The 20,364-nt window shown below is 39.3% G+C and overlaps 2 protein-coding genes across 9 annotated transcripts in view; one reads left to right on the forward strand and one right to left on the reverse strand.

The window, feature by feature from the left end:
• The window catches only part of PEAK1 (pseudopodium enriched atypical kinase 1), a 369,695-nt gene extending 360,766 nt beyond the window's left edge, over positions 1 to 8,929 (reverse strand). For all 7 annotated transcript variants that reach the window (XR_006218480.1, XR_006218481.1, XR_006218479.1 and 4 more), the window contains exons 1-2: positions 8,781 to 8,929; positions 7,050 to 7,094 (exon numbers count right to left, since the gene is read on the reverse strand). The gene's annotated coding sequence lies outside the window, so the exon portion shown is untranslated. The remainder of the gene's footprint in view (positions 1 to 7,049; positions 7,095 to 8,780) is intronic.
• Positions 1 to 20,077, forward strand: part of HMG20A (high mobility group 20A) — a 68,760-nt gene extending 48,683 nt beyond the window's left edge. For both annotated transcript variants that reach the window (XM_007084619.3, XM_007084620.3), the window contains exons 4-10: positions 1,275 to 1,487; positions 4,700 to 4,832; positions 5,678 to 5,709; positions 12,342 to 12,417; positions 13,127 to 13,342; positions 14,035 to 14,177; positions 17,505 to 20,077. In XM_007084619.3, coding sequence (XP_007084681.1) covers positions 1,275 to 1,487; positions 4,700 to 4,832; positions 5,678 to 5,709; positions 12,342 to 12,417; positions 13,127 to 13,342; positions 14,035 to 14,171 — 807 coding nt within the window. In that variant the 3' untranslated portion in view covers positions 14,172 to 14,177; positions 17,505 to 20,077. The remainder of the gene's footprint in view (positions 1 to 1,274; positions 1,488 to 4,699; positions 4,833 to 5,677; positions 5,710 to 12,341; positions 12,418 to 13,126; positions 13,343 to 14,034; positions 14,178 to 17,504) is intronic.
• Positions 20,078 to 20,364: the final 287 nt, after the last annotated feature.

Genomic DNA, 20,364 nt, shown 5'->3' on the forward strand with positions numbered 1-20,364 from the left:
GCTCAATCAACTGAGCCTTTCCAGTGCCCCATCATCTTTTTTCTTACTTTAAAAGAGCTGATTCTTTTCATGTTGGCATCCTTTAAGATTATAATGAATGCTTGAAGCTTCTTAAACATCTTAAAATCCTTAGTAGCTTTAATGTTACTAAGTTTACAAGACAAAATCAGGGGGGAAAAAGGCTGATAGCAAATACACCATTTGCCCAGTGGTGAATAATTCATATTAATTTGGAGGACTACAGTACTATAATTAATATTTTAATGTTTTTGTCCCATTTCATTTATCTTTCTCTTTGAAAGAAGAATTCTTGTATCCATAAAAGTTTATTAAGTGATAGGCTGTGTGTATTTGTAAAATTATGAAGCAAAAGTGTGAGGGAGCTTTCATCTCATTAAAAGACAAAGAGATGGGGGGTGCTTGGATGGCTTGGTCAGTCTCTCTGCCCCTCCCCTGTTCATGTGCTCACTCGCTCTCTCTCTCTCTCTCTCTCTCTCAAAATAAATAAATAAATAAATAAACTTTAAAAAAAGACAAAGAGAAAGGGCTGTGGTAAAACATCAGTAGTACCTCAGTCCTTTCTTTAAACTTTTTTGAGGTGATTTCATTTTTTGATGTAACTCATAACATATAAAGACCTTTGACTTTATAAAATAAACATCTTAAGGAACAAGTCATCAAGGCAAAAAACTAAGTATTCATTTTGGATATGTTATACTTGATGAAATTTCGATATTAATTTAGAAATCTATATGTTGTCTACTGTGGGAAGTGAACTGGTCTTTGGTATCAATGAAAAACATCCTTCACGAATGATTTTTAAGCCCTGTACTACAACTTGTCTCTTTGCCCAGTGTTTGTGACATCTTGTTCTGATCTACCATGACAGTGTCCCTGGTACAGTGCTATGTATGTGCTGCATTTCTCATTTAGGAAATTCCCCTGTCAGGAGTTAGGACTTGTTAAGTGCGTATGAAGGCCAAAGTGTACATGATCATGGTGCCCCTTCTTCTCATCAGTTAGGATTAGCCCCTTAATGTAACAGTCTGTAGTGTGGTACATGAAAGGATGTGCAGATGAACCATCTAGAGTTCCTTCTTGAAGACTGCATTGTAGTCGTTTGTACCTATGACAGATTTGGAGAGCTTTGAATATCTAGGCTCCTAATAGTAGGAAAATGCAACTCTTATCCTGTTTTGTTCGTTTGTTTTATTGTTGTGTTATTTGGGTGGATTTTGTAATTTGGTTTTTGGTTTTTATGTTTTGTCTTACAGCAAAGAAGTAAACGAGGAGGTTGGTCCAAAGGAAGAAAGAGGAAGAAACCTCTTCGAGACAGCAACGCACCCAAATCCCCCCTTACAGGATATGTTCGATTCATGAACGAGCGTCGAGAACAGCTTCGAGCAAAAAGACCAGAAGTCCCATTTCCAGAAATCACAAGGATGTTAGGCAATGAATGGAGTAAACTGCCCCCTGAGGAAAAACAGGTAATTGTTCCTATTCCTGATCCTCTGCTTGGTTTTGATTATGCCTCAAAAATAGCTTCCATCAGAAAAGCAAAGAGGATGGGTGGTTGATTCTTCAATTTTGTCATGGGGCGTAGAAGAACAGAACAGCAGGATTCAACATAACTCTTTTCTCTAGCACAGTGGTTTTTGTACTGTTTCAGGATCTGCTTCAGGGGTACAAGCAGGAGGGCCCCTAGCAGCCCCCCTAAACCAAAGTAGCTCTACTTTTATTTGATTTATATGCTGAGAGTTCATATAAGAATTTTATAAAAAGTGATTCAATATTGAGAAATTAAGAAATCTGTTGATATATTCTACCGAGTCAAATGAAAAGTCAGGAGTTCAATAAGAAAAGGTCATTTGATAAAATTCTGCTGTTCACATAAGATTTTTGTTTAAATTTTTTTAACGAGTTCTGGCAAATTTAACCCACTATGAAAAATAAAGCAAGAACTATTTGAATTCCTCTCTAAGCAAAAACTAACACTGTTGCCAAACTGAAACAAATCCATTTGTTAGAGAGGGTTGAGAGGAATTAAGGACAAGATAGCCACAAATTGGTTGAAATGCCACAAAAGCAGAATGATGGTAGGTTGTGGGAGTGGCTTGGGGTTAAAAGTTCCCAGCATTCTCAGCATCTGAAAGATAGCTATATTTCTTTTATGTCTCATAGTCTTTACAAAGGATTCCAAACAAACAAAAACCAAATTGAAAAATACTCTGGGGAATTAACTGAATTCAGAAAATTTCAAGGAGATTATATTAAGTTGCAACTTGAAGCTCTCTGTAGTAGCCAGCAAGTAGAAACCAGTGCATATTGTCCATTATTTTATCCCTAATGTATAAAGGGATCGTGAGCTGTACATACTCCATACTTCATTGTTTACTCTTTTGTTTTTAATTTCTTAATTTCATAATTAATACATGCTCTTTGTTTAACATGTTTTTAAGATGATGCAGAAGTGTGTACAGGAAAAAGCAAAAGTAACATTAATTTTCTCCAGAGATAACCACTATTAGGTAGGGCAAAGGTTTTCGTGTTTGTTTTTAACTTTTTTTCTTTTTACTGTTTATTTATTTTTGAAAGGGGAGAGGGGCAGAGAGAGGGGGGTACAGAGGATCCAAAGCAAGCTCTGCACTGACAGCAGAGCCCAAAGCAGGGCTCAAACTCACCAACCATGAGATTGTGACCTTAGCCGAAGTCAGACACTTAACAGACTGAGCCACCTAGTTGCCCGTTTTTAACTTTTTATTTTGAAAAAATTTCAATGTACAGAAAGTTATAAACACAGGATAGTACAAAGAATGGCTAAATACCCTTTACCCAAATTCACCCGTAGTTAACACGTTTTACCCCGTCTGTCCATTTGTGTATGCACTTACACTCTTCTGAGCAAGCTACACATACTAAGCACTCACGCTCACTTGCTTGTGTGTGCATGTGCATGCTCACTCTCTCTCACTGACATACCCACGTGCACGCACACTCATGCTTGTGTGCTTTCTCTCTCACACACACACGCACACCTTTTTTCAAAATCATTTGAGAGTAAGTTATATACCTCATTGCCCTTCACCCCTAAATATTTCAGTGTGCATTTCCTAAAAGTAGATATGTTTTCTCACACATAGTTTCATTATCAGCTGTATAATTTTATATTAACACAATACTTTTATCTAATTTACTGTCTATATTCCAATTTTGTCAGTTGACCTAATATCCTTCCTCTGTGACATTTTCCTCCTCCAGTTCAGATTCCAGTCCAGGGCAGGGTTTTGTGTTTCATAGTCAGAACTCTGGATTCCTTTAATCTGGGATATGTCCACAGTCTTTCTTTGTCTTTCATGACATTGATATTTTTTAAGAATGCAATCCCTCCCTCTTTCTCCACCTCCTTTTTGTTTACTTCTAATGAACATTGCTCATTTTGTACTTGTCTAATGTTTCCTTGTGATGACATTGAGTTATGCATTCTTAGAATACTGCATAGGTGGTATTATGTCCTTCTCCGGGTATCACATGTGCAGGCACACAATGTCCTTTTATTCCTTACTGGTAATGTTAATTTTGCTCTCTCGATAAAGTTTTTTTATTCTCTTTTACAATTAATAAGCAATCTGTGGAGAGACATTTTAACAACATACAGAGTCCATTCCATATCGACGTCCCCCCTAGATTTAGCATCCACTGATGACTTGCTTGGTCTAATCTTTACCGTGAGGGTTGCAAAATGATAATTTTCCAACTCTAGCACTCCCTTCACATTTACTGCTCAGCTTTCAGCATTCTAACTTAAGCAAGAACCCTTTTCCTCCCTGCTGTTTGTTATTTATCATTGGTATGAGCATACTAATTTTTTTCCCCAAAGGTTTATAATTTTATTACTGTACTTCAGTATTGGGGTACTTAAATTGTCCCATGTTTGACCAGTCGGGTGTCTTCTACATCTGACTCTTGTGCAAGACAAGGTTTTTAATGTAATATCTGACTCTAGTTTGTGTCCATTTAAAAGCACTATTTTTATACATTATTTCTTAAACCTAATTGCTGAATGAAAAGGACAAGGCACTAAACCAAATTATTCTGTTGGATCAATGGCTTTATTTAAATAATTAATAGCACAAAGAGTGCAGATATAGGCTCTGTCATAGTAGTCCATTTTAGGTCCATAGGATGAGGTCATTCCTTTTTATGTTCTTTGTGTCTCCCGGCTTTCGTGCTCTACTCTTCTGGCTCTTAAAAGGCCAATTGATGTATGAGATCATTCTCTCAGAATGGGTTGGGGATAGAGAAACAAAGTAATATTCCATCCTTTCTCTTGGGAAGACTAAATATGCCTATGTGGTGTTCAGTCCTCTTGAGGACTCTAGTGGCCATGTATAGGTCTGTCTATGGGGTTAGAGGAATAACTGTAATGTCTTCATATGAATATTTTATGAGAATGATCTCAATAGAACTTGTCTTCATTAAGGTAGAAAATGTAATAGTGTAAAGAATTAGAATCACCTATTTCTTTTATAATTGAAGGATTGTATTTTTTTCTATCCATATGATTTCTTTAGTCTCCCTTAGAGCTTATCCCTCATATACTTTCTTCCCATATTCCAATTGTCCTCTGTTTTCTTCAATGAGTTCACTAATATTTTACCCAGATGTGTTTCTTGAAAATAATTCCACATTTCTTTCCTAGCGCTACCTTGATGAAGCAGACAGAGATAAGGAGCGTTACATGAAGGAACTGGAGCAGTATCAGAAGACTGAGGCCTACAAGGTCTTCAGTAGGAAAACCCAGGACCGTCAGAAAGGCAAATCTCATAGGCAAGGTATCAGAACCAGAATGAGATGTTTTTGTAGTTTGTTGTGCATGACAGAGTGTCACAAAGCCTATTGTTAGCGTGATAAATGTAAAAGGTAAGTTTCCATCATTTCTCTATTGTGCCACATTCACAAACATACCTTGGAATTTTATTAAAATCATATTACTCTCATTTAAAAATCTCAGTTGCATTTCCATATCCAGTGTCAATAATTTGATTTGTGTTCCAAGACCCCTCTTAGTTGCCTGTGCTTTTTTTCTCTGCCTCTAAACAAGTCTGCTAAACTACATACCTGCCTTTCTTTGACACCACTAAGCCTTCGTGCACCATTTCTCCCACCCTTCAGTGCTCATCCTTTTCATTCATTCATCCATTCATGTATTCGTGTACTCAAACACTACATGTTGAGCTTTCATATATTGTCTACCAGGCTTTATTATACCAGGCTTTCACCTAGGCATTAAGGATGCAACAGTGAACATGACAGACAAGATCCCAGTCTTCATGGATTCTTGTTCTCTGTTAAAATTGTTCATCACACCCTTCAAGTCCCCTTTCTTCAGGAGACATTGCCAGAGAAGCCCCACCTCCCACTAGTCTGTCATTCCTTAGCCATTGCATCTTCTCCACATTTGGGCATCTTGCCTGCTAAACTTTAATGTTGTATAAACAGCCTATGGTGTGTGTCTCCTGTCCACTCTCCCACTCTGTTCTCCTCAAAGGTCAGAACTGCATCTGCTGTTTCTCTTGTGTCTAACTAACTGTAGCGCAGCACAGTTCAGTTGCTTGGGTTTTGTTATTGTTTTGTTTTGTTCTTGAAACTAATGTTCTCTTATTCTTTCATATTTTAGATGCAGCCCGACAGGCCACTCATGATCATGAGGTAATTAGCTTTCTGTCTACATATCATATATCTGTTTATAATAATGTTGCTGTTTGTCATGCTTTTGGACCTTTCTTTTTTTTCTTTTTTTTTTTCTTAATGAATGGCATATTATTTCCTATCACATAATTCATATCGGGTGAGTTGCTTTTGCTCAAGGATTCTTACTATATGGCGGACACCTATCATGAGTCTGTCCTTGAACTACAGCCTCTAACTCCAGTCCTTGTGGTCCAAGAATTTTATTGCCTTGAAATGCTAAAGATGGCTGGAATTTGGAGTGAGGTATAGAAATGAAGACCAGCTGAAAATCATAACTTAATGATAGCTTGTCATCATCAGATATCTCACTCTGACTCTCAGAAAGTTGTTTTTTAGGGAATTCAACATTTAGTTAAAATGAACTATTCAGCCACAGTGTCAGTGGAGCACAAGTGACAGTATCTTGGTTCCTAGCTCACAGGCACTTATTTGTTTACTGGCTTTTTCCCCTCCATTTGGTTTAGCCTGTCATCCATAGGATTTGGGCCTATGTTCCTATATAGGATTTTAGGCCCATGTGTCTTGGCTATGTGTCTTGGCAAAGAGAGCGTTATATAGGTAGCCCAAGGTTCACATATGGTTATAAGAAAATAAAATATTTTGGTAATTCCATGCTTTACAATACTCAGTGACTTTTCATCGCTTATCAAATTCCATTCACCTCAGCAATCTGAGTCTTCTGTAATCAAGTCCCACCTTCCCTTTCCAAATACCTTAACTCCCATGTTTCCCATGTATATCTTACATACTTAGTTAAAAAGCCTTTACTACTCATTGTCCTCCACGTGCCCCCATCCCTTTCTGCCTCATGCTTGTGCTCATATTCTTTCTTGCATGAAAATACTTCTGTCTGTCACTCAGTTTCCCATTACCCCTCCCCATCACCCCATTCTGCCTCACGAAATTCTAGCCATCCATCAAACCCGGTTTCAAGTTCCATTTCCTCTTTCAAGCTTTTCCTGTGTCTCTAGCTTCCTTTAACCCTCACAGCTCTCTCTGTTTCTCATCTGCAGTCAGCTGCTCTAGCTAAGGTGTTGAGATTATTCAAGTGCTTCTGTTCTTCACATCCTGGATTATAATCTTTTCAAAGGCACCCATGGTCTAGTTTCCATCTTGTACCCACCCCATTACGACCTAGCGTGATGTCCGTGCATTGGGAGGTCTTCCAGAAATACTAATTTTTATACAAAACCCATCTGTTTAAATAACAGCGGAAATTTACAAAAAAAGAATTTTCTGTTGTAATCTTGCGTGCTTTTGGCTTTTTAAGAAATAATTTTTTCAAAATAATAACTTACTTCTCTTGGGTCTGTAGTTCTCATACCTAATTTGGCATTGGTGACCTTCAAAACATAGAGAAAACATTTAGATTAACAAGTCAAATAGATTATTTTTAAGTTATTTTTAATGCTTTTTTAAATTTTATTTTAGTGTTTATTTTTAAGAGAAAGAGAGGGAGAGAGAGAGACAGAGAGACAGTGAGGAAGGGGCAGAGAGAGGGAGACACAGAATCTGAAACAGGCTCCAGGCTCGAGCTGTCAGCAAAGAGCCTGATGCAGGGCTCAAACTCACTAACCATGAGATCGTGACCTGAGCCGAAGTCGGTCGCTTAACCAACTGAGCCACCCAGGCACCCCATCAAATAGACTAATTGCCATCCATGAATTAGAAAGTAAGAAGCATAATAAATACTAGCATTTTATTCTTCAAATAAATCCTATGAAAATATAGACATATGACATCTCCTGACATCTCCGTGCTCTAATTAGGATGAAATAGTATGATATTTTTTACTTGAGAAACTGTATGTATACTTTATATTTAAAAGCCTAATTGAATAGTGTTGCAAGCTTTTCATTTTGCCAGATACTTATATAATTACTTATTTCTCTCTTTGTTTGTGTGCCCACCTACCCATATCATGAGATTTCCATACTTCCTTTTTCCCTTATTAAGCATCCTTTATAACTTCTCTATCCTTAGTGGTTACAAAAGAGAATTTGGGCAATAATCTAAAACATTAGATCTCACACTTTCTAGTCAACAACTGATTAATTCCTTTCATCACTATGAATTTTGCTGGCCAAATTATATGTGGCATTTTTGTCCTCCGTAAAGTTTATAGTTTTAGTCAGGAAAGATTTAGTAGATTTACTCAGTCACAGAAACTCCTGCTGATGATTTGAGAAATGAAGCTTTTTATTAAATCAGGCTTTTTATTTATTAAATGAAGCTTTTTATTTTTATTTACATGATTTAGCATGGTATGGATTCGATTTATGAAAAAGGGATAAATCTCTGTGATTTCCCTATTTTAGGATTAGATACATGTTAAATCAAAGGAAAACAAGAGGAGAGTAGATGGACAGCCAGCAGTAGTTTCTCAAATGTGCATACAGTGGGCTCTGTAAATCTGTCTATTGGCATGTCCACATGAGGATAAAGCTCTCTTAGCAAGGTTATTGACCCAATTAATGTCCCTCACTTTATCAGATTTTATTTTACATTGAATCATATCTTTCTTAAACTTGGTAATTTCAAAACAATTGAAATAAAGAAATAGTTTGACAGTTTTTAAACATAGTTACATAATGATTTCCTTACGTATAACTTCTTAGTATAGTAGTTCAGAAAAATAAGAAAGCACTAGGAGTGAAAAGCAGCCACAGAATTCCCCATGGAAAGGATGAACCGAATCAGGCTTTAAAGATTCCTCAGGTTTTGTGAGGGGCACCTTGAGGAGGGTAAAATGACTTGAGCAGAGTTATGAGTAAGTTAATAAAAGAGCAAGTATCTTGCAAAGTGCCTAAAACATCATAGCTTTTAAATACATGCTTATTTCCCTTTACTTATCCCATTAGGAGTAAAATGACAAATGTAGTAGAATATTCTTCAAAAATATTCTTCACTTCAAAAAGACTAAGACCTCAGAAACTCTCTCAACTGACCCCACCCCCACCCCCACCCATTTTGCAGGCAAGAAAAGTGACTTGCCTGAGACAGGAAAGAACTTCCCCAGAATCACTTACTGAATTACAGGCAGAAGTACGAGTGAGATGCAGGCTTCTGTATCCGATTTTGGCATTCTTGGCTGCACATGCCACACTAAATGGAACAAACTAGTGTTGAAAGTGAAAATGGGCCAGTTGGTCACCAAATCTGTCGCTAATTAAGACAGAAATTATTTTGTTTGTATAAAGAAACCTATTCTATTCCTAAGTGGAACTTGGATTCCTAAGACATTGTTACCATGGCAGGTACTGGCAAGTTCCTGTCAGAGCTAAACAAATCTGACCTAAAAGCCACTTGAGTGTCCTGCACAGCACTGGGGCACTGGGACTGGTACACAGCAGTAAGAGTGTTCCCTGAGGTAAAGGGACCTTGAGCAAAGCATGTCACGTTCTATGAAATTCTGGCCTTGAACCTAGATCACAGCAAAATAGATTCAGTTCGAAAGGGCCCCTGTTCTTTTACCCTCCACTCAATATATAGAATAAAAAACCTAAGTGAAGGGCATTTTTGCTCCTCTTAGACCAAAAGCCAGCCTTCTAGACACAGGAGTCAACTAGTGTTACTCTCAAGAAAGCGTCTACATCTCATGTGAGGACTAAGATAGAAACAATAATTTTGTTTCTCCCTTAATTTATGAGAAATGACAAAATGACACTCAGCCTGAACAAATTAGACCCTTTCAATGAAGAGGTAATGAAATCCTTATGATTTTAATCCCTTGAGCGATCCTTGGAACAGCTTAAGTATATCAGAGCCCCCAGGAGGATCCTCTCCATGCCCAGTAATGTACTCAGTAATGGAAGAGTGCTGATGGTTTTTATTACCACTCTTCCGTTAAGTAGAATTGCTGTTGCCTTTCAGAGACTGAGCAGTTTCATTTAATTGCTTTCGTGTTTCTTCTTTTGCACTCTAAGACTCTGTACCAACGGGCAGTGTGTTAATGTACCTACACGGTACTATTCTCTGCCCTTATGTATTTAGCTTGGTTTGGGCCACTCTGGCAAAGAGGAGAATTACCTGTCTGAGGAGACTCAAGGCCTTGGAGAGAGCTCTTGGTACCACAGAATTGGGGGGCGAGCATCCCTCCCTACCTAACTAGCAGATACTTAGACCTGTGACTAGGTGCCTGATCTCATATGAACCTGTAAAGTTAAGTAGGAGACTGAGCAAGGTAGCATGACAAAGTCATAAGACTATACGAAGTCATTTGTGGACTTGTATCTGTTACACCTTGTTCATGTTCAAATTGTATGTCATAAGTTTTCTATTTTCCTATAGCAACCCAGCAACAGAGTTAGAGCATAGGTAAGCCAGCAGAGTCCTGAGAAAGCCACTATGAAATATGTCTAGGATCCTTTCTGGCACCAACTCTTCTTGCCCATGCATTAGTTCTCCTAGAAACCACCAAGAACTGGCCCAAGGTACAGCTTTGCATGTTGAAATTGGGGCTTTCACTGATAATTTTGTTGTTTATTTTTAAATTGATATGGGAAAGTTTGCTTGCCTTCTTTAAGAGATAAAGGTAAAAATTAAGTGCTCGGAAAGTTTCTTTAGGTAAATACATAGTTTTTCAGACTTAAGATCTTAGATGTCTCTCTTGATCAGCTGCCATTGGCAGGCTGTTCATACATCCCAGCCCCCTTACAAGGCAGATGCCAAAATGAAAATGGAAGCTTGGTTGTCAGAATTCCCTCACAGACTGTTAACTGCTTAGCTTTTTACTGGGCACCAATCATATTTGTGTTCAAAGATAATAAAAGGCTAGTGGCAAGAGTTAGGAAAGATGCATTCTATCTCTGGCTTTAAACATGTTTTTGTAGGAATGTTTTGTTTTTTTGTTGTTTTTTTTACCGTTCTTTATGTTATAAAGATTTTGGAATCTTCAGATCTCACTAGCAATTCTTCAGTACTCATTTCCCACTGTTGTCTTTACCATCTTATGTAAGATTTTTTTTTATGTAAGATTTTAAACATTGTGCCAATACACTTATAATCTATATTCCTAATCCTTTCAACTTCAAATTCATTGTAGAAATTCCAGCCAAGGCACCTTGAAATTGGCTTTATTCTTAAGGGTCACTGTGGAATATATTTTGCAGTAGTTTTGTGAGACCTTTATTTTTAAACTTTATTTTTAAATTCACCAAATTGGCAAGTTAATTTTAGGCTTTGTTATTCTCTTCTATCACACATAATCCTGGATTTTCTCAGTTTTAGAGGCTAGTTATTTCTGACTTCTTGATTTTGTTTTTGTTTTTGTCTTTCCTGTGTTTGAAGAAAGTGTAAAAGATCCCCAACTATAGGCTGCGCCTATAAATAAGTAAAGTGGTGGTACTAATAGGATGCCATTATTATTGCTCATGACTGGCAGATCTCTGCTGAAAGTTCTTATTGTCCATTTGGCAAACTTAGAACAGACAGCCCTATCTCAGAGCATTTTACATGGATAACCAACAGAAGCAACTGAAAAAACATGTGGAAATTCCCATTCTCTATTCCTACCTCAATACTTGTATACTGTTGACTATTCAAAGCACAGAACTCAGAAATGGCTTCCAAATTCTCCATTAGAGAAACTTATGTAGGTTTTTTTAAGATTTCTCATTGCACAGCAATTGTACACCTGAGAGAACTAAATATTTAACCTGCTTGAGCTCTATGAAAGGTGATTACAATGAAAAGGTGGAATTTCCCTCACACCTTCACTTGGACTGATCCTTGCTCACCCTACTGTTTCTTTAAGGAAGACATGGCCTTCAGGCCTTACCTATTTAAACACACACACACACACACACACACACACACACACGTAACACACAGTGGAATATTACTTAGCCATAAAATAATAATGCAATTTTGCCATGGTTAGGCCTAGAGGGTATTATGCTAAGTAAAACAAGTCAAAGAAAGACAAATACCACATGATTTCATTTACATGTGTAATCGGAAAAAAAGACACAAAAAATGGGAGCATCTGGATGGCTCAATTGGTTAAGCGTCTGACTCTTGATTTCGGCTCAGGTCATGATCTCATGGTCGTGAAATCAAGCCCCATGTAGGGCTTCACACTCAGCGTGGAGCCAGCTTAAGATTCCTTCCTCTTTCTCTCTCTCAGTCTGTCTCTCTCTCTCTCTTTCTTTCTCTCTCTCTCCCTCTCTCTCTCTCCCCCTCTCCCCCTCTCCCCCTCTTTCCCTCTCTCCCTCTCAAAACAAAACAAAACAACACAAGTGAATAAATAGACAAACAAAAAGCAGTAACTGGCCCATAAGTACAGAGAACAAACTGATGATTGCCAGAGGGGAGGGATGTTAGGATGGTCAAAATGGGTGAAGGGGAGTGGGAGGTAGTCTTCCAGTTCTAGAAAAAGTAAGTCACTGGGATAAAAGGTATAGCAGTGGTTTTGTAATGGCATTGTATGGTGACAGATGGTAACTACACTTGTGCTGAGCACAGCATAATGTATAGACTTATGGAATCACTACATTGTACACCTAACATTAATGTAACATTGTGTGTCAACTATACTTCAAGAAGAGAAGGGGGGAAAAAAGAACTGTTTTGTTACTCTTGATTTACAGAAAGAAACAGAAGTAAAGGAACGGTCTGTTTTTGACATTCCTATATTTACAGAGGAATTCCTGAACCACAGCAAAGGTAATTACTAAAGTATCATTTTGTATTCCTCAGATTTGTCACAGGGGATTTCATTCTCAGGAGGGATTCATTGCTCAAAAGCAATGGTAGTGATATTCTCCACCCTAGGGCTAGTCTGGAAGAAGAAAGCTACTTTTTTTTCACTCTCTAGCAAAAGTAGCTACTCACAAACCAGTGAATGAAAGCTAGACCAGTTTTGTTAAAGCTACTTTAGTTTCTGGATCAAAGGAAATAAATATGCATCACTAATTCAGTTGCTTTCAGACTCTTAGCCCAAAACCCTTTGTATAATAAAAGCTTATATGGGCATCCAGAATATAAAATGAGTAAGAGCAAAGCTGACCCCATTGCAGGAAAGATGGAGACCCACAGCTGTGCTTGCATCAGTCTCCCAGGATCCCCTTGCGAAGCCCTTCAGGCTTCTCATTGCATAGTTTTAAAAAACAAAACAAACATTGAAATACCAAGAATTGCAACTGTTCCTTGCAATTTTAAGTAGGAATATGACCAGCTTTAAGAATTAAAATAGCTCTGGGGACCCAGGCATTTTATTGCTGAAATTGCTATCTGGAAGGCTATAATGAGACTAGGGAAATGAGGTGGGGTAGCTAATTAGAGACAGCTAAGCAGAACTTCCTTGTAAGAGTCTTTGGGACTCCTCCGAGACTCCTAGTGCTACTTGTGTTCTGCGCGGGGGGTGTGTCCTCAGCCCGGGAGGCAGAGCTCCGCCAGCTTCGCAAATCCAACATGGAGTTTGAGGAGAGGAATGCAGCCCTGCAAAAGCACGTGGAGAGCATGCGCACAGCAGTGGAGAAGCTGGAGGTGGATGTGATCCAGGAGCGGAGCCGCAACACGGTCTTACAGCAGCACCTGGAGACCCTGCGGCAGGTGTTGACCAGCAGCTTTGCCAGCATGCCCTTGCCTGGTAATGGTCACACTTACCCGAGCACTTTGGTGGGGGGGGCAAGGGAGCAGCTGCTATTTGTGTTGGTAGTAGTGGGGTAAGGCTGAAGTCTCCCCACCAAGAGGAAAATCAGTAAAATAAGGGTTTTCCTCCTTCAGCGTTTTCTGGGGGGGTCACGTAATAGTATCTCCATATTGGCTACGATCATCCATAATTTTAGACTCTCGGGTCATTTAAATTTTTCTCCAATTACATTTTATATAATTTACTTTCCTTTCTGTTAAGCTTAACTTGATATTCAGAATAATGGAAAACTGAGTAATAAATCCTGAGTAGGGCATTTTTCTTATATATGTTTGTTTGCTTTGTAATTCTGTTTTAATGGGAAGGAAGAGAAAAACAAACACTAGTATATTTTATATACTCCTTCATGTTAAGGATAATTGCAGCAGAAAGCAGGGAGTCTCTAACATTTTGTTATATGCAGCTATTCCTTTATACTGTATAGCAATTATATAGCCCATCTTTTTATTCAATCTCTGTGGATTAATTTCATTTCTTTGAGGTCTAAAAGTCTCATCTGAAATGAAAACCTGGTCTGTGGAGTGGACGACATTAGAGTCATAGTTGCCTTAACTTGGAGTCACTTAACTGTGTTATGGTTGAACTGAATAGGGAGGATTTTCCTACTTTCTCTTCTTATCTCACTTCAGGAAGTGGAGAGACACCTACAGTGGACACCATTGACTCATATATGAACAGACTGCACAGTATTATTTTAGCTAATCCCCAAGACAATGAAAACTTCATAGCTACAGTTCGAGAAGTTGTGAACAGGCTTGATCGTTAGGGAATGGTGAGTGCTCACTGATGCGATATGTATGTGCCAACACGTCATCAAAAATAAGGCAGTAGACTTTCTCAGTACTACTAAAACCCTGGCATTACATCAAATAAATGAATTGGAGACTTGATTAAAATCACTGTTATATGATTACTCAATGTAATAAATAATGTTAGAAAAGAGTTTTTTCTCATGCATGCCTCAGCGTGGTTAATGGAAAGAGCATGATTTTTTGTGGTTGAACCTCCATTCCAGCTTTGTCAGTTATTAGCTGTATTCTCCGGTGTCAGTTTCCCAAAGTGTTCTGAAGAGAGAATGGGAAGCTTAGAGGAAATCACCCCCCCAAACAGCACTTAAAACAAAATAAATATCACTTAATTGTTAAACTTCCTTTTCCCTGGAAAATACTAATGATAACCTACAACAGCAATCACTGAGACATTGTATGTATATAAAATCTACATGAATAAGAAGCTTTTTATTCACTACTCAATATCAGAGTAACTATTTGTATGTTAAATGTTAATATGAACTATCTCTACAGTGAAACAGCTATTGCCCTGTTTAAACAGATTTAGAGTTTAAATTTTTTTTTTAATGTTTATTTATTTTTGAGAGAGAGAGAAAAACAGAGTGTGAGCAGGGGAGGGGCAGAGAGAGAGGGGGAGACACAGAATCTGAAGCAGGCTCCAGGCTCTGAGCTGTCAGCACAGAGCCCAACACAGGGCTTGAACTCACGAACTGTGAGATCATGACCTGAGCCGAAGTCGGACGCTTAACTGACTGAGCCACCCAGGTGCCCCTAAGCAGATTTAGAGTTTAAAGGCAGGGGTGGGGCAGGGGGGCGCCTGGCTGGCTCAGTTAGAAGAGCACTTGAATCTTGATCTCAGAATTGTGAGTTCCAGCCCCACATTGGGTGTTGAGATTACTTAAATAAGAAAATAAAAAGACTTTAAGTAGATTTAAAAACTAAACTCTCAATAAGCAAAAAAGAGAGGAGAGAGAAAATAAGCCCTTTAAAAATATATTCAACAAATGACTAGTAGTAGTTCCTCTTAGAGAAGAAAAAAAAAAAAATACATTTCCAGAAAGTCTGTCCGTATAAACTTTTTGGTATGAATGGTCAGTCATCAGCTGTCATTTCTTAAATAGAACTCGTAGGTGTTCACTTAAATTCCTAGAGCTAGGGTGCCCTGTAGTGTGCCATCCCACAGAATTGACAACCCTTTGGTCTGCAGGCCCATTCCTGCAAACGTAGAAACTGTGGAAATCCTAGCACCATAGGATGAGGTGGCCATATATGGATCCAAAAACAAGAGGGGACAGCAGGATAGGCTTCTTACACTGGCCAGTCATGGTTTTGAATCGTTATTTATTTGTCCTGCAGGTACGTGAGCACACTCATACACACGTTCATATTGTAGCATGGTTTGGGCCTTGAGCAAAATGTATAAGAATAAATAATTAATAAAACCCATGATTCTTTGTCTAATGAGGCAACATCTGCTAGCAGAGACAAAAGCAGTAGTCTCTATCCACCTCGGCCATGCCATTGGATGGTAACTGTGTGAGACAATGCATGATATGTTAGCCTCTCCTGTGCCCTGATGGGGAAAGGATTACCGTCCTGGATTACCGTCTAGTGTGTAGCCAGATGGAACCGACCATACTTCTAAGAGACGACTGGACTCCCTACAGAATAAAGAAGTGGCATTACTGCTGCTGTTTGCGAAGGGAACAGCTTGTAAATCTAGGCCTGGGATTTTCTGGAGCTCATCATCCTTCTCATTTTCACACAGTGTTTTCAATTAGCACTCTTGTAGGCTTGAAAAGAGAGAGCCGGGACAAACAGTGTGGAAGACTGTGAAAGAACACAGTGATTGATAATATGGTGTCTCCTCACGTAGGTATAGGGCATTTATTGCAAGTTTTGAGCCAAAAGTGGTTTTCTATTTTGAGCATCTTGCCAGTGAGAAGACTTTCGTAAAGCCTTACCCATCCTGAGGATATAAACTGTAGTATCCGTTCTCTGAGGTATCTTTGAAAACCTAGAATGTACCTGAAATACGAACCATTTTATTACTACAGATTCTTACAATCCAACCATGCAAACATAACTAAGAGTAGATAGTTCCCCACACCCCTCAAAACTGTCAAATGAAACAATTATAAAGACTGTGATTAATACTAGCTTGGCCTCATTATACAGATATGTACAGACAGCTAGGCCTGATGTCCCCAGCATTCGTGGTGCAATTAATTACTCTGACATGAGCTTGGCAAAGGTTTCATCCACTGTTAGGAGCCAGTGAGTGAAGGGAAGCCAGTGTTCTACAGTTTTAGAAGAGCATATTAGAGCTGGGAGGGACCTTTAGAAATCCCAACATTTTACATAGGAAGAAACTGAGTCACAGAGAGGTGAAATTTCTTGCCTGAAAATACCTAAGTAGAAGAGTGCAGAATCCAGGACTAGAACACGTATACCCAAATTCTAGTTCAGTGGGGTTTCTAAAACATTGCTATAAGGAGGTGGGGGCAGGTATAAGGGGAAGGCACCAAAAACCTTGGAATACAAGTGTTAAGATAAATAGGAGGTAAATAGAAAAACTTACAATCCAGTGATTAAATGTTATAAAAATTTGGTCAGCCCATTTAAAAATTATTTTTATGGACATATAGTGGAAGACTTGCCCTAGTTGTCACCTTTCTCTGTATCTAACCTAGAAAAAAAGTAGGGCTGGGAGGAAACCATGGGGGCAGTTTCACATTGCGAGGTGACCATGTTACATAAGCTGTCAAAATCCATATGTTGCTTAATTCCAGTTTAACCAAATGAAAAATGTTTGGCTCTTTCAGGAATTGAAGGAAAAAAAGCCCTTTCTTACACGATTGCATTTTTAGCAATGTAAGAAAATTTATTGATCCTGTGCACACAATACATTTCTATATATATGCCAAAGTTTTTAGATTTATACTCGAAGAAAATTGGTTTTGATTGATTATACATTCTTTGGTCTAAAATGGAGTACTAATTTTCCATCATCAGATTTGGCCCCGATAGTTGCTTTTCTGTGTTCAGCTGACGATTTTCCTACCTCCCCACTGTTGCTGAACTGGAACTGAACCATGTTCTTCATTGAAATGTGATCTCAGACATCTCAGGGAGGTTGTCTGCTTGCAGCTTCATGCACTCTTGTTTACCCGCACCCTGCTCCTCGCCATAGCCCTCCCCAAAATAGAAGAGAGTATTTGTTTTTTTCTAACCCATAGCTCTAACCCTTTCTGATCAGTGCTCACCTTTTCGGTATCTTCATTGTTTTCTCCCCCCCGGTTCTACAGGTCTTAGAGCTCCGTGGTGTTCTGTGAGTGGTTTTACTTGTGAGGAATGAGAAGCCATCCATGGAAATTTGAACTGAGCGGAGGCAGAGAGGGGGCACAGATTGCTCTGCTTGGGGAAGAACTGTCAGTTAGGAGCTAAATGCCTTCACCCCGGGAAGCCATGTGAGGGAGCAGCCAGAGGAACATGGATGCACTCTTCGTGCGGCACCGGCCTTGTGCAGGTTTGAAAGCGTACAGCCGCTCTCCCAAGTCTTCAGTTTCCTGTCATCTGCATTTCTGATCAAGTGGGTCTGCGGATATTCTGCTGACCGGGCAACCCTGACACTGACATCTTCTGCAGCAGAAAGGAAACCTTCTCATTGTTCCCCTTCAGATGGGACCCTTTTATCTGTGGCTCCAGTTTTCTTACCTAGCTGTCACTTTTTTTTGGTAATGCCTTTGGGGGTTATTTTTTATTTCCTTCACCCCCACCAAGTTATACATCTCCATTTTCTGACCTCTGGGCTTTGTTGCTCAGCTGGCTCTGAAGGAGAGTTTCTCTCATTGGACAGGCCCAGGCTTCTCCCATCATTGTCCTGCTGTGACTCCACAGAAAGGAGCTTCTTGTTGACAGTGTCCTGTAGAGCAGGCTGTGTTTCTTACCCCACGTGGCGCTCAGTGGGTGCCAGCCCTCATCGAGGCTTTGTGATTGCTGCCCTGAAGGAGAATGCTCTTTCCTTCCTCCTTGGTACTGCCTGCTGTTTTCTAAGCATTGCTCCTGCACATACACGGTGTCCCAGCCCCAGCAAGGCTCTTCTGTTCCCATCTGTTGGCAGTGTCTTGTGGAGCATTTTCGCTGAGGAAAAGGTCACTGGTAAACAGGAGAGAATGGGGAAAGTCGTTTCTGATTTGGGATTGGAGAAAAGGGGAAAAAAAAACAAAAACAAAAACCCAAAGTCTATCATGAGGGAAAACTGAGGGAATCCCTGTCTGCTTTAGGTGTACTGATGCTCCGGTGGGGATAGGTGGAAATGTTCAAAATAGTCTCTTGAGCTGACAAACAAGGGCACAGAGGAATTTGTCTTTCCTCTGTAGCCACAACTGCAAAATCTATGTCAAAAGGACGGGCTTCCCTTCCTTTTCCCCTCTCAGTAAGTGATTTTTTTAACACCACAAGGGGAGAGAGGTTTCTGATTCTCACCTCAGGGTTTGGTTTTGTTTTGTTTTGTTTTGATGCTCTAGAGCACAAGGCTGACAGTTGCAGCTGAGATCTTTGGAACCAAAGTGGGGCATGCTGAGCCCATTGTCTAGGCACCGTGCCACTGAAGCAGGTGGAAATGTGTCCCCCTCACAATCTGCTCATAAGCCAGGGTGCAAGCCAGAAACCCCCTGTCGTGTTGCTGCCCCATCCTGTCTTCTCAGCATCTCCTTACCTGATTTCTTTATTAGCCCAAAGGAAAGAAAATAACAACAAAAGCAACCTTTTTGCAAAATGTTATGTGAGCACACATCAAATTTCCGTGCACTGAAGCCTACATACAACCACTTGACAACTTCCTAGAATAAGAGCCCATCATTCCTTGTTGCTATAAACCTAGCTTGCTTTTCTGTATTTTCCTGTTTTTCTGCCCTCGCCTGCTGTTCCTGTCACTTCTCTCAGACTCCTCGCCTGCTCAGTCCAAGCTAGAACACCGTGTGTGTGGCAGAAGGACAGCCAAGCCAGTTCTGGAAGTTTGCGCCTGCCTTCTGCCAGACACTTTGTCTCCTTTCTTCTTTCCTCCTGATACTTGTCTCTTTCTCCTTTGTGTCAGTTTTGTGCACCTTTGTTAGCAGTGCTGTTGACCGGAAAGACTGCACCTTGGTCCAAAGATTGGTTCAAAGATCATCATTCTCCCGACTGTAGATAGGACATCTGACATTGATTTGAAACCTTTGCGTATTCAGGAATGTCCCAGATCTTGGGAGAGAACTACAGTCTAAAACCATTGTCACAAAATACACAACCTGCTTTTGAAATCCCGGCTGTCTCTGTATCTACACACCTGACTCTGGTGGCTGGGATTCAGCTGCCACAAAACTGTCAGACTCTGTAAAGCAGGTCTGTGGTACCACCCCCCCCCCCAGGAGGGGGTGAATGAGGTTACAGACTAACGCGGTACCTAATTCATGTTTCCCAATAAACCAGTAGCTATTCCTGCACACTTACATGTTCTTCTCAAGAAATTAGTTGTGGCCTATTCAGTGTTACACATTTCTTTTTTTCTTTAATTAAAACCCAAGGAGCAGCTGAGGAAAGTTAAGACAAAGTGTTTTATTTCTGACAACATTAAATTTTAGAAAAAAAAAATTGTGTACATGTGTTTGGAACTGTTAAAATGCCAAGTTTTCTGTACAAGTGTTTTTGTAATTAAACTTTTAGATTTTCTTTGTTTTTGAAGAAGTTGATATGCTTGCTTGACACTTGCCTCATTAAAACTTTTCTACGTGGAATCCATCACCTCATTCCGTTTTCCCTGCATTGTGATGAAAAAAAGACCTACCTCCGCCTTTTCATCTTAAAGACTATGTCAACTCTACGTTAATCATCAAGACTGTTATGCTTTTAAAGCATTAATACATTCATTTTACTAATTGCTTATTCAAAATGTGTCTTAGAGTTCAACTCTTTTAATGTATGTATAACAATACAGTGAGTTGTAATTCATGTTAATGTAGCAGTAGTATTCTGGAGGCAACTTGAAAGAAGTCTGATGTTCTCCCTTTTGACAGAAGAGAGGAGTTATCCTTAGATGCTTGCTTTTAAAAATAACCACTCCTCAACCAATCAAAATCATTTTTAAAGGAAATCTGTCACCCATTTCCACCATGCTTTTAAAATCCT

The sequence above is a fragment of the Panthera tigris genome, chromosome B3, assembly GCF_018350195.1.
Source record: "Panthera tigris isolate Pti1 chromosome B3, P.tigris_Pti1_mat1.1, whole genome shotgun sequence".
Classification (NCBI taxonomy): Eukaryota; Metazoa; Chordata; class Mammalia; order Carnivora; family Felidae; genus Panthera; species Panthera tigris.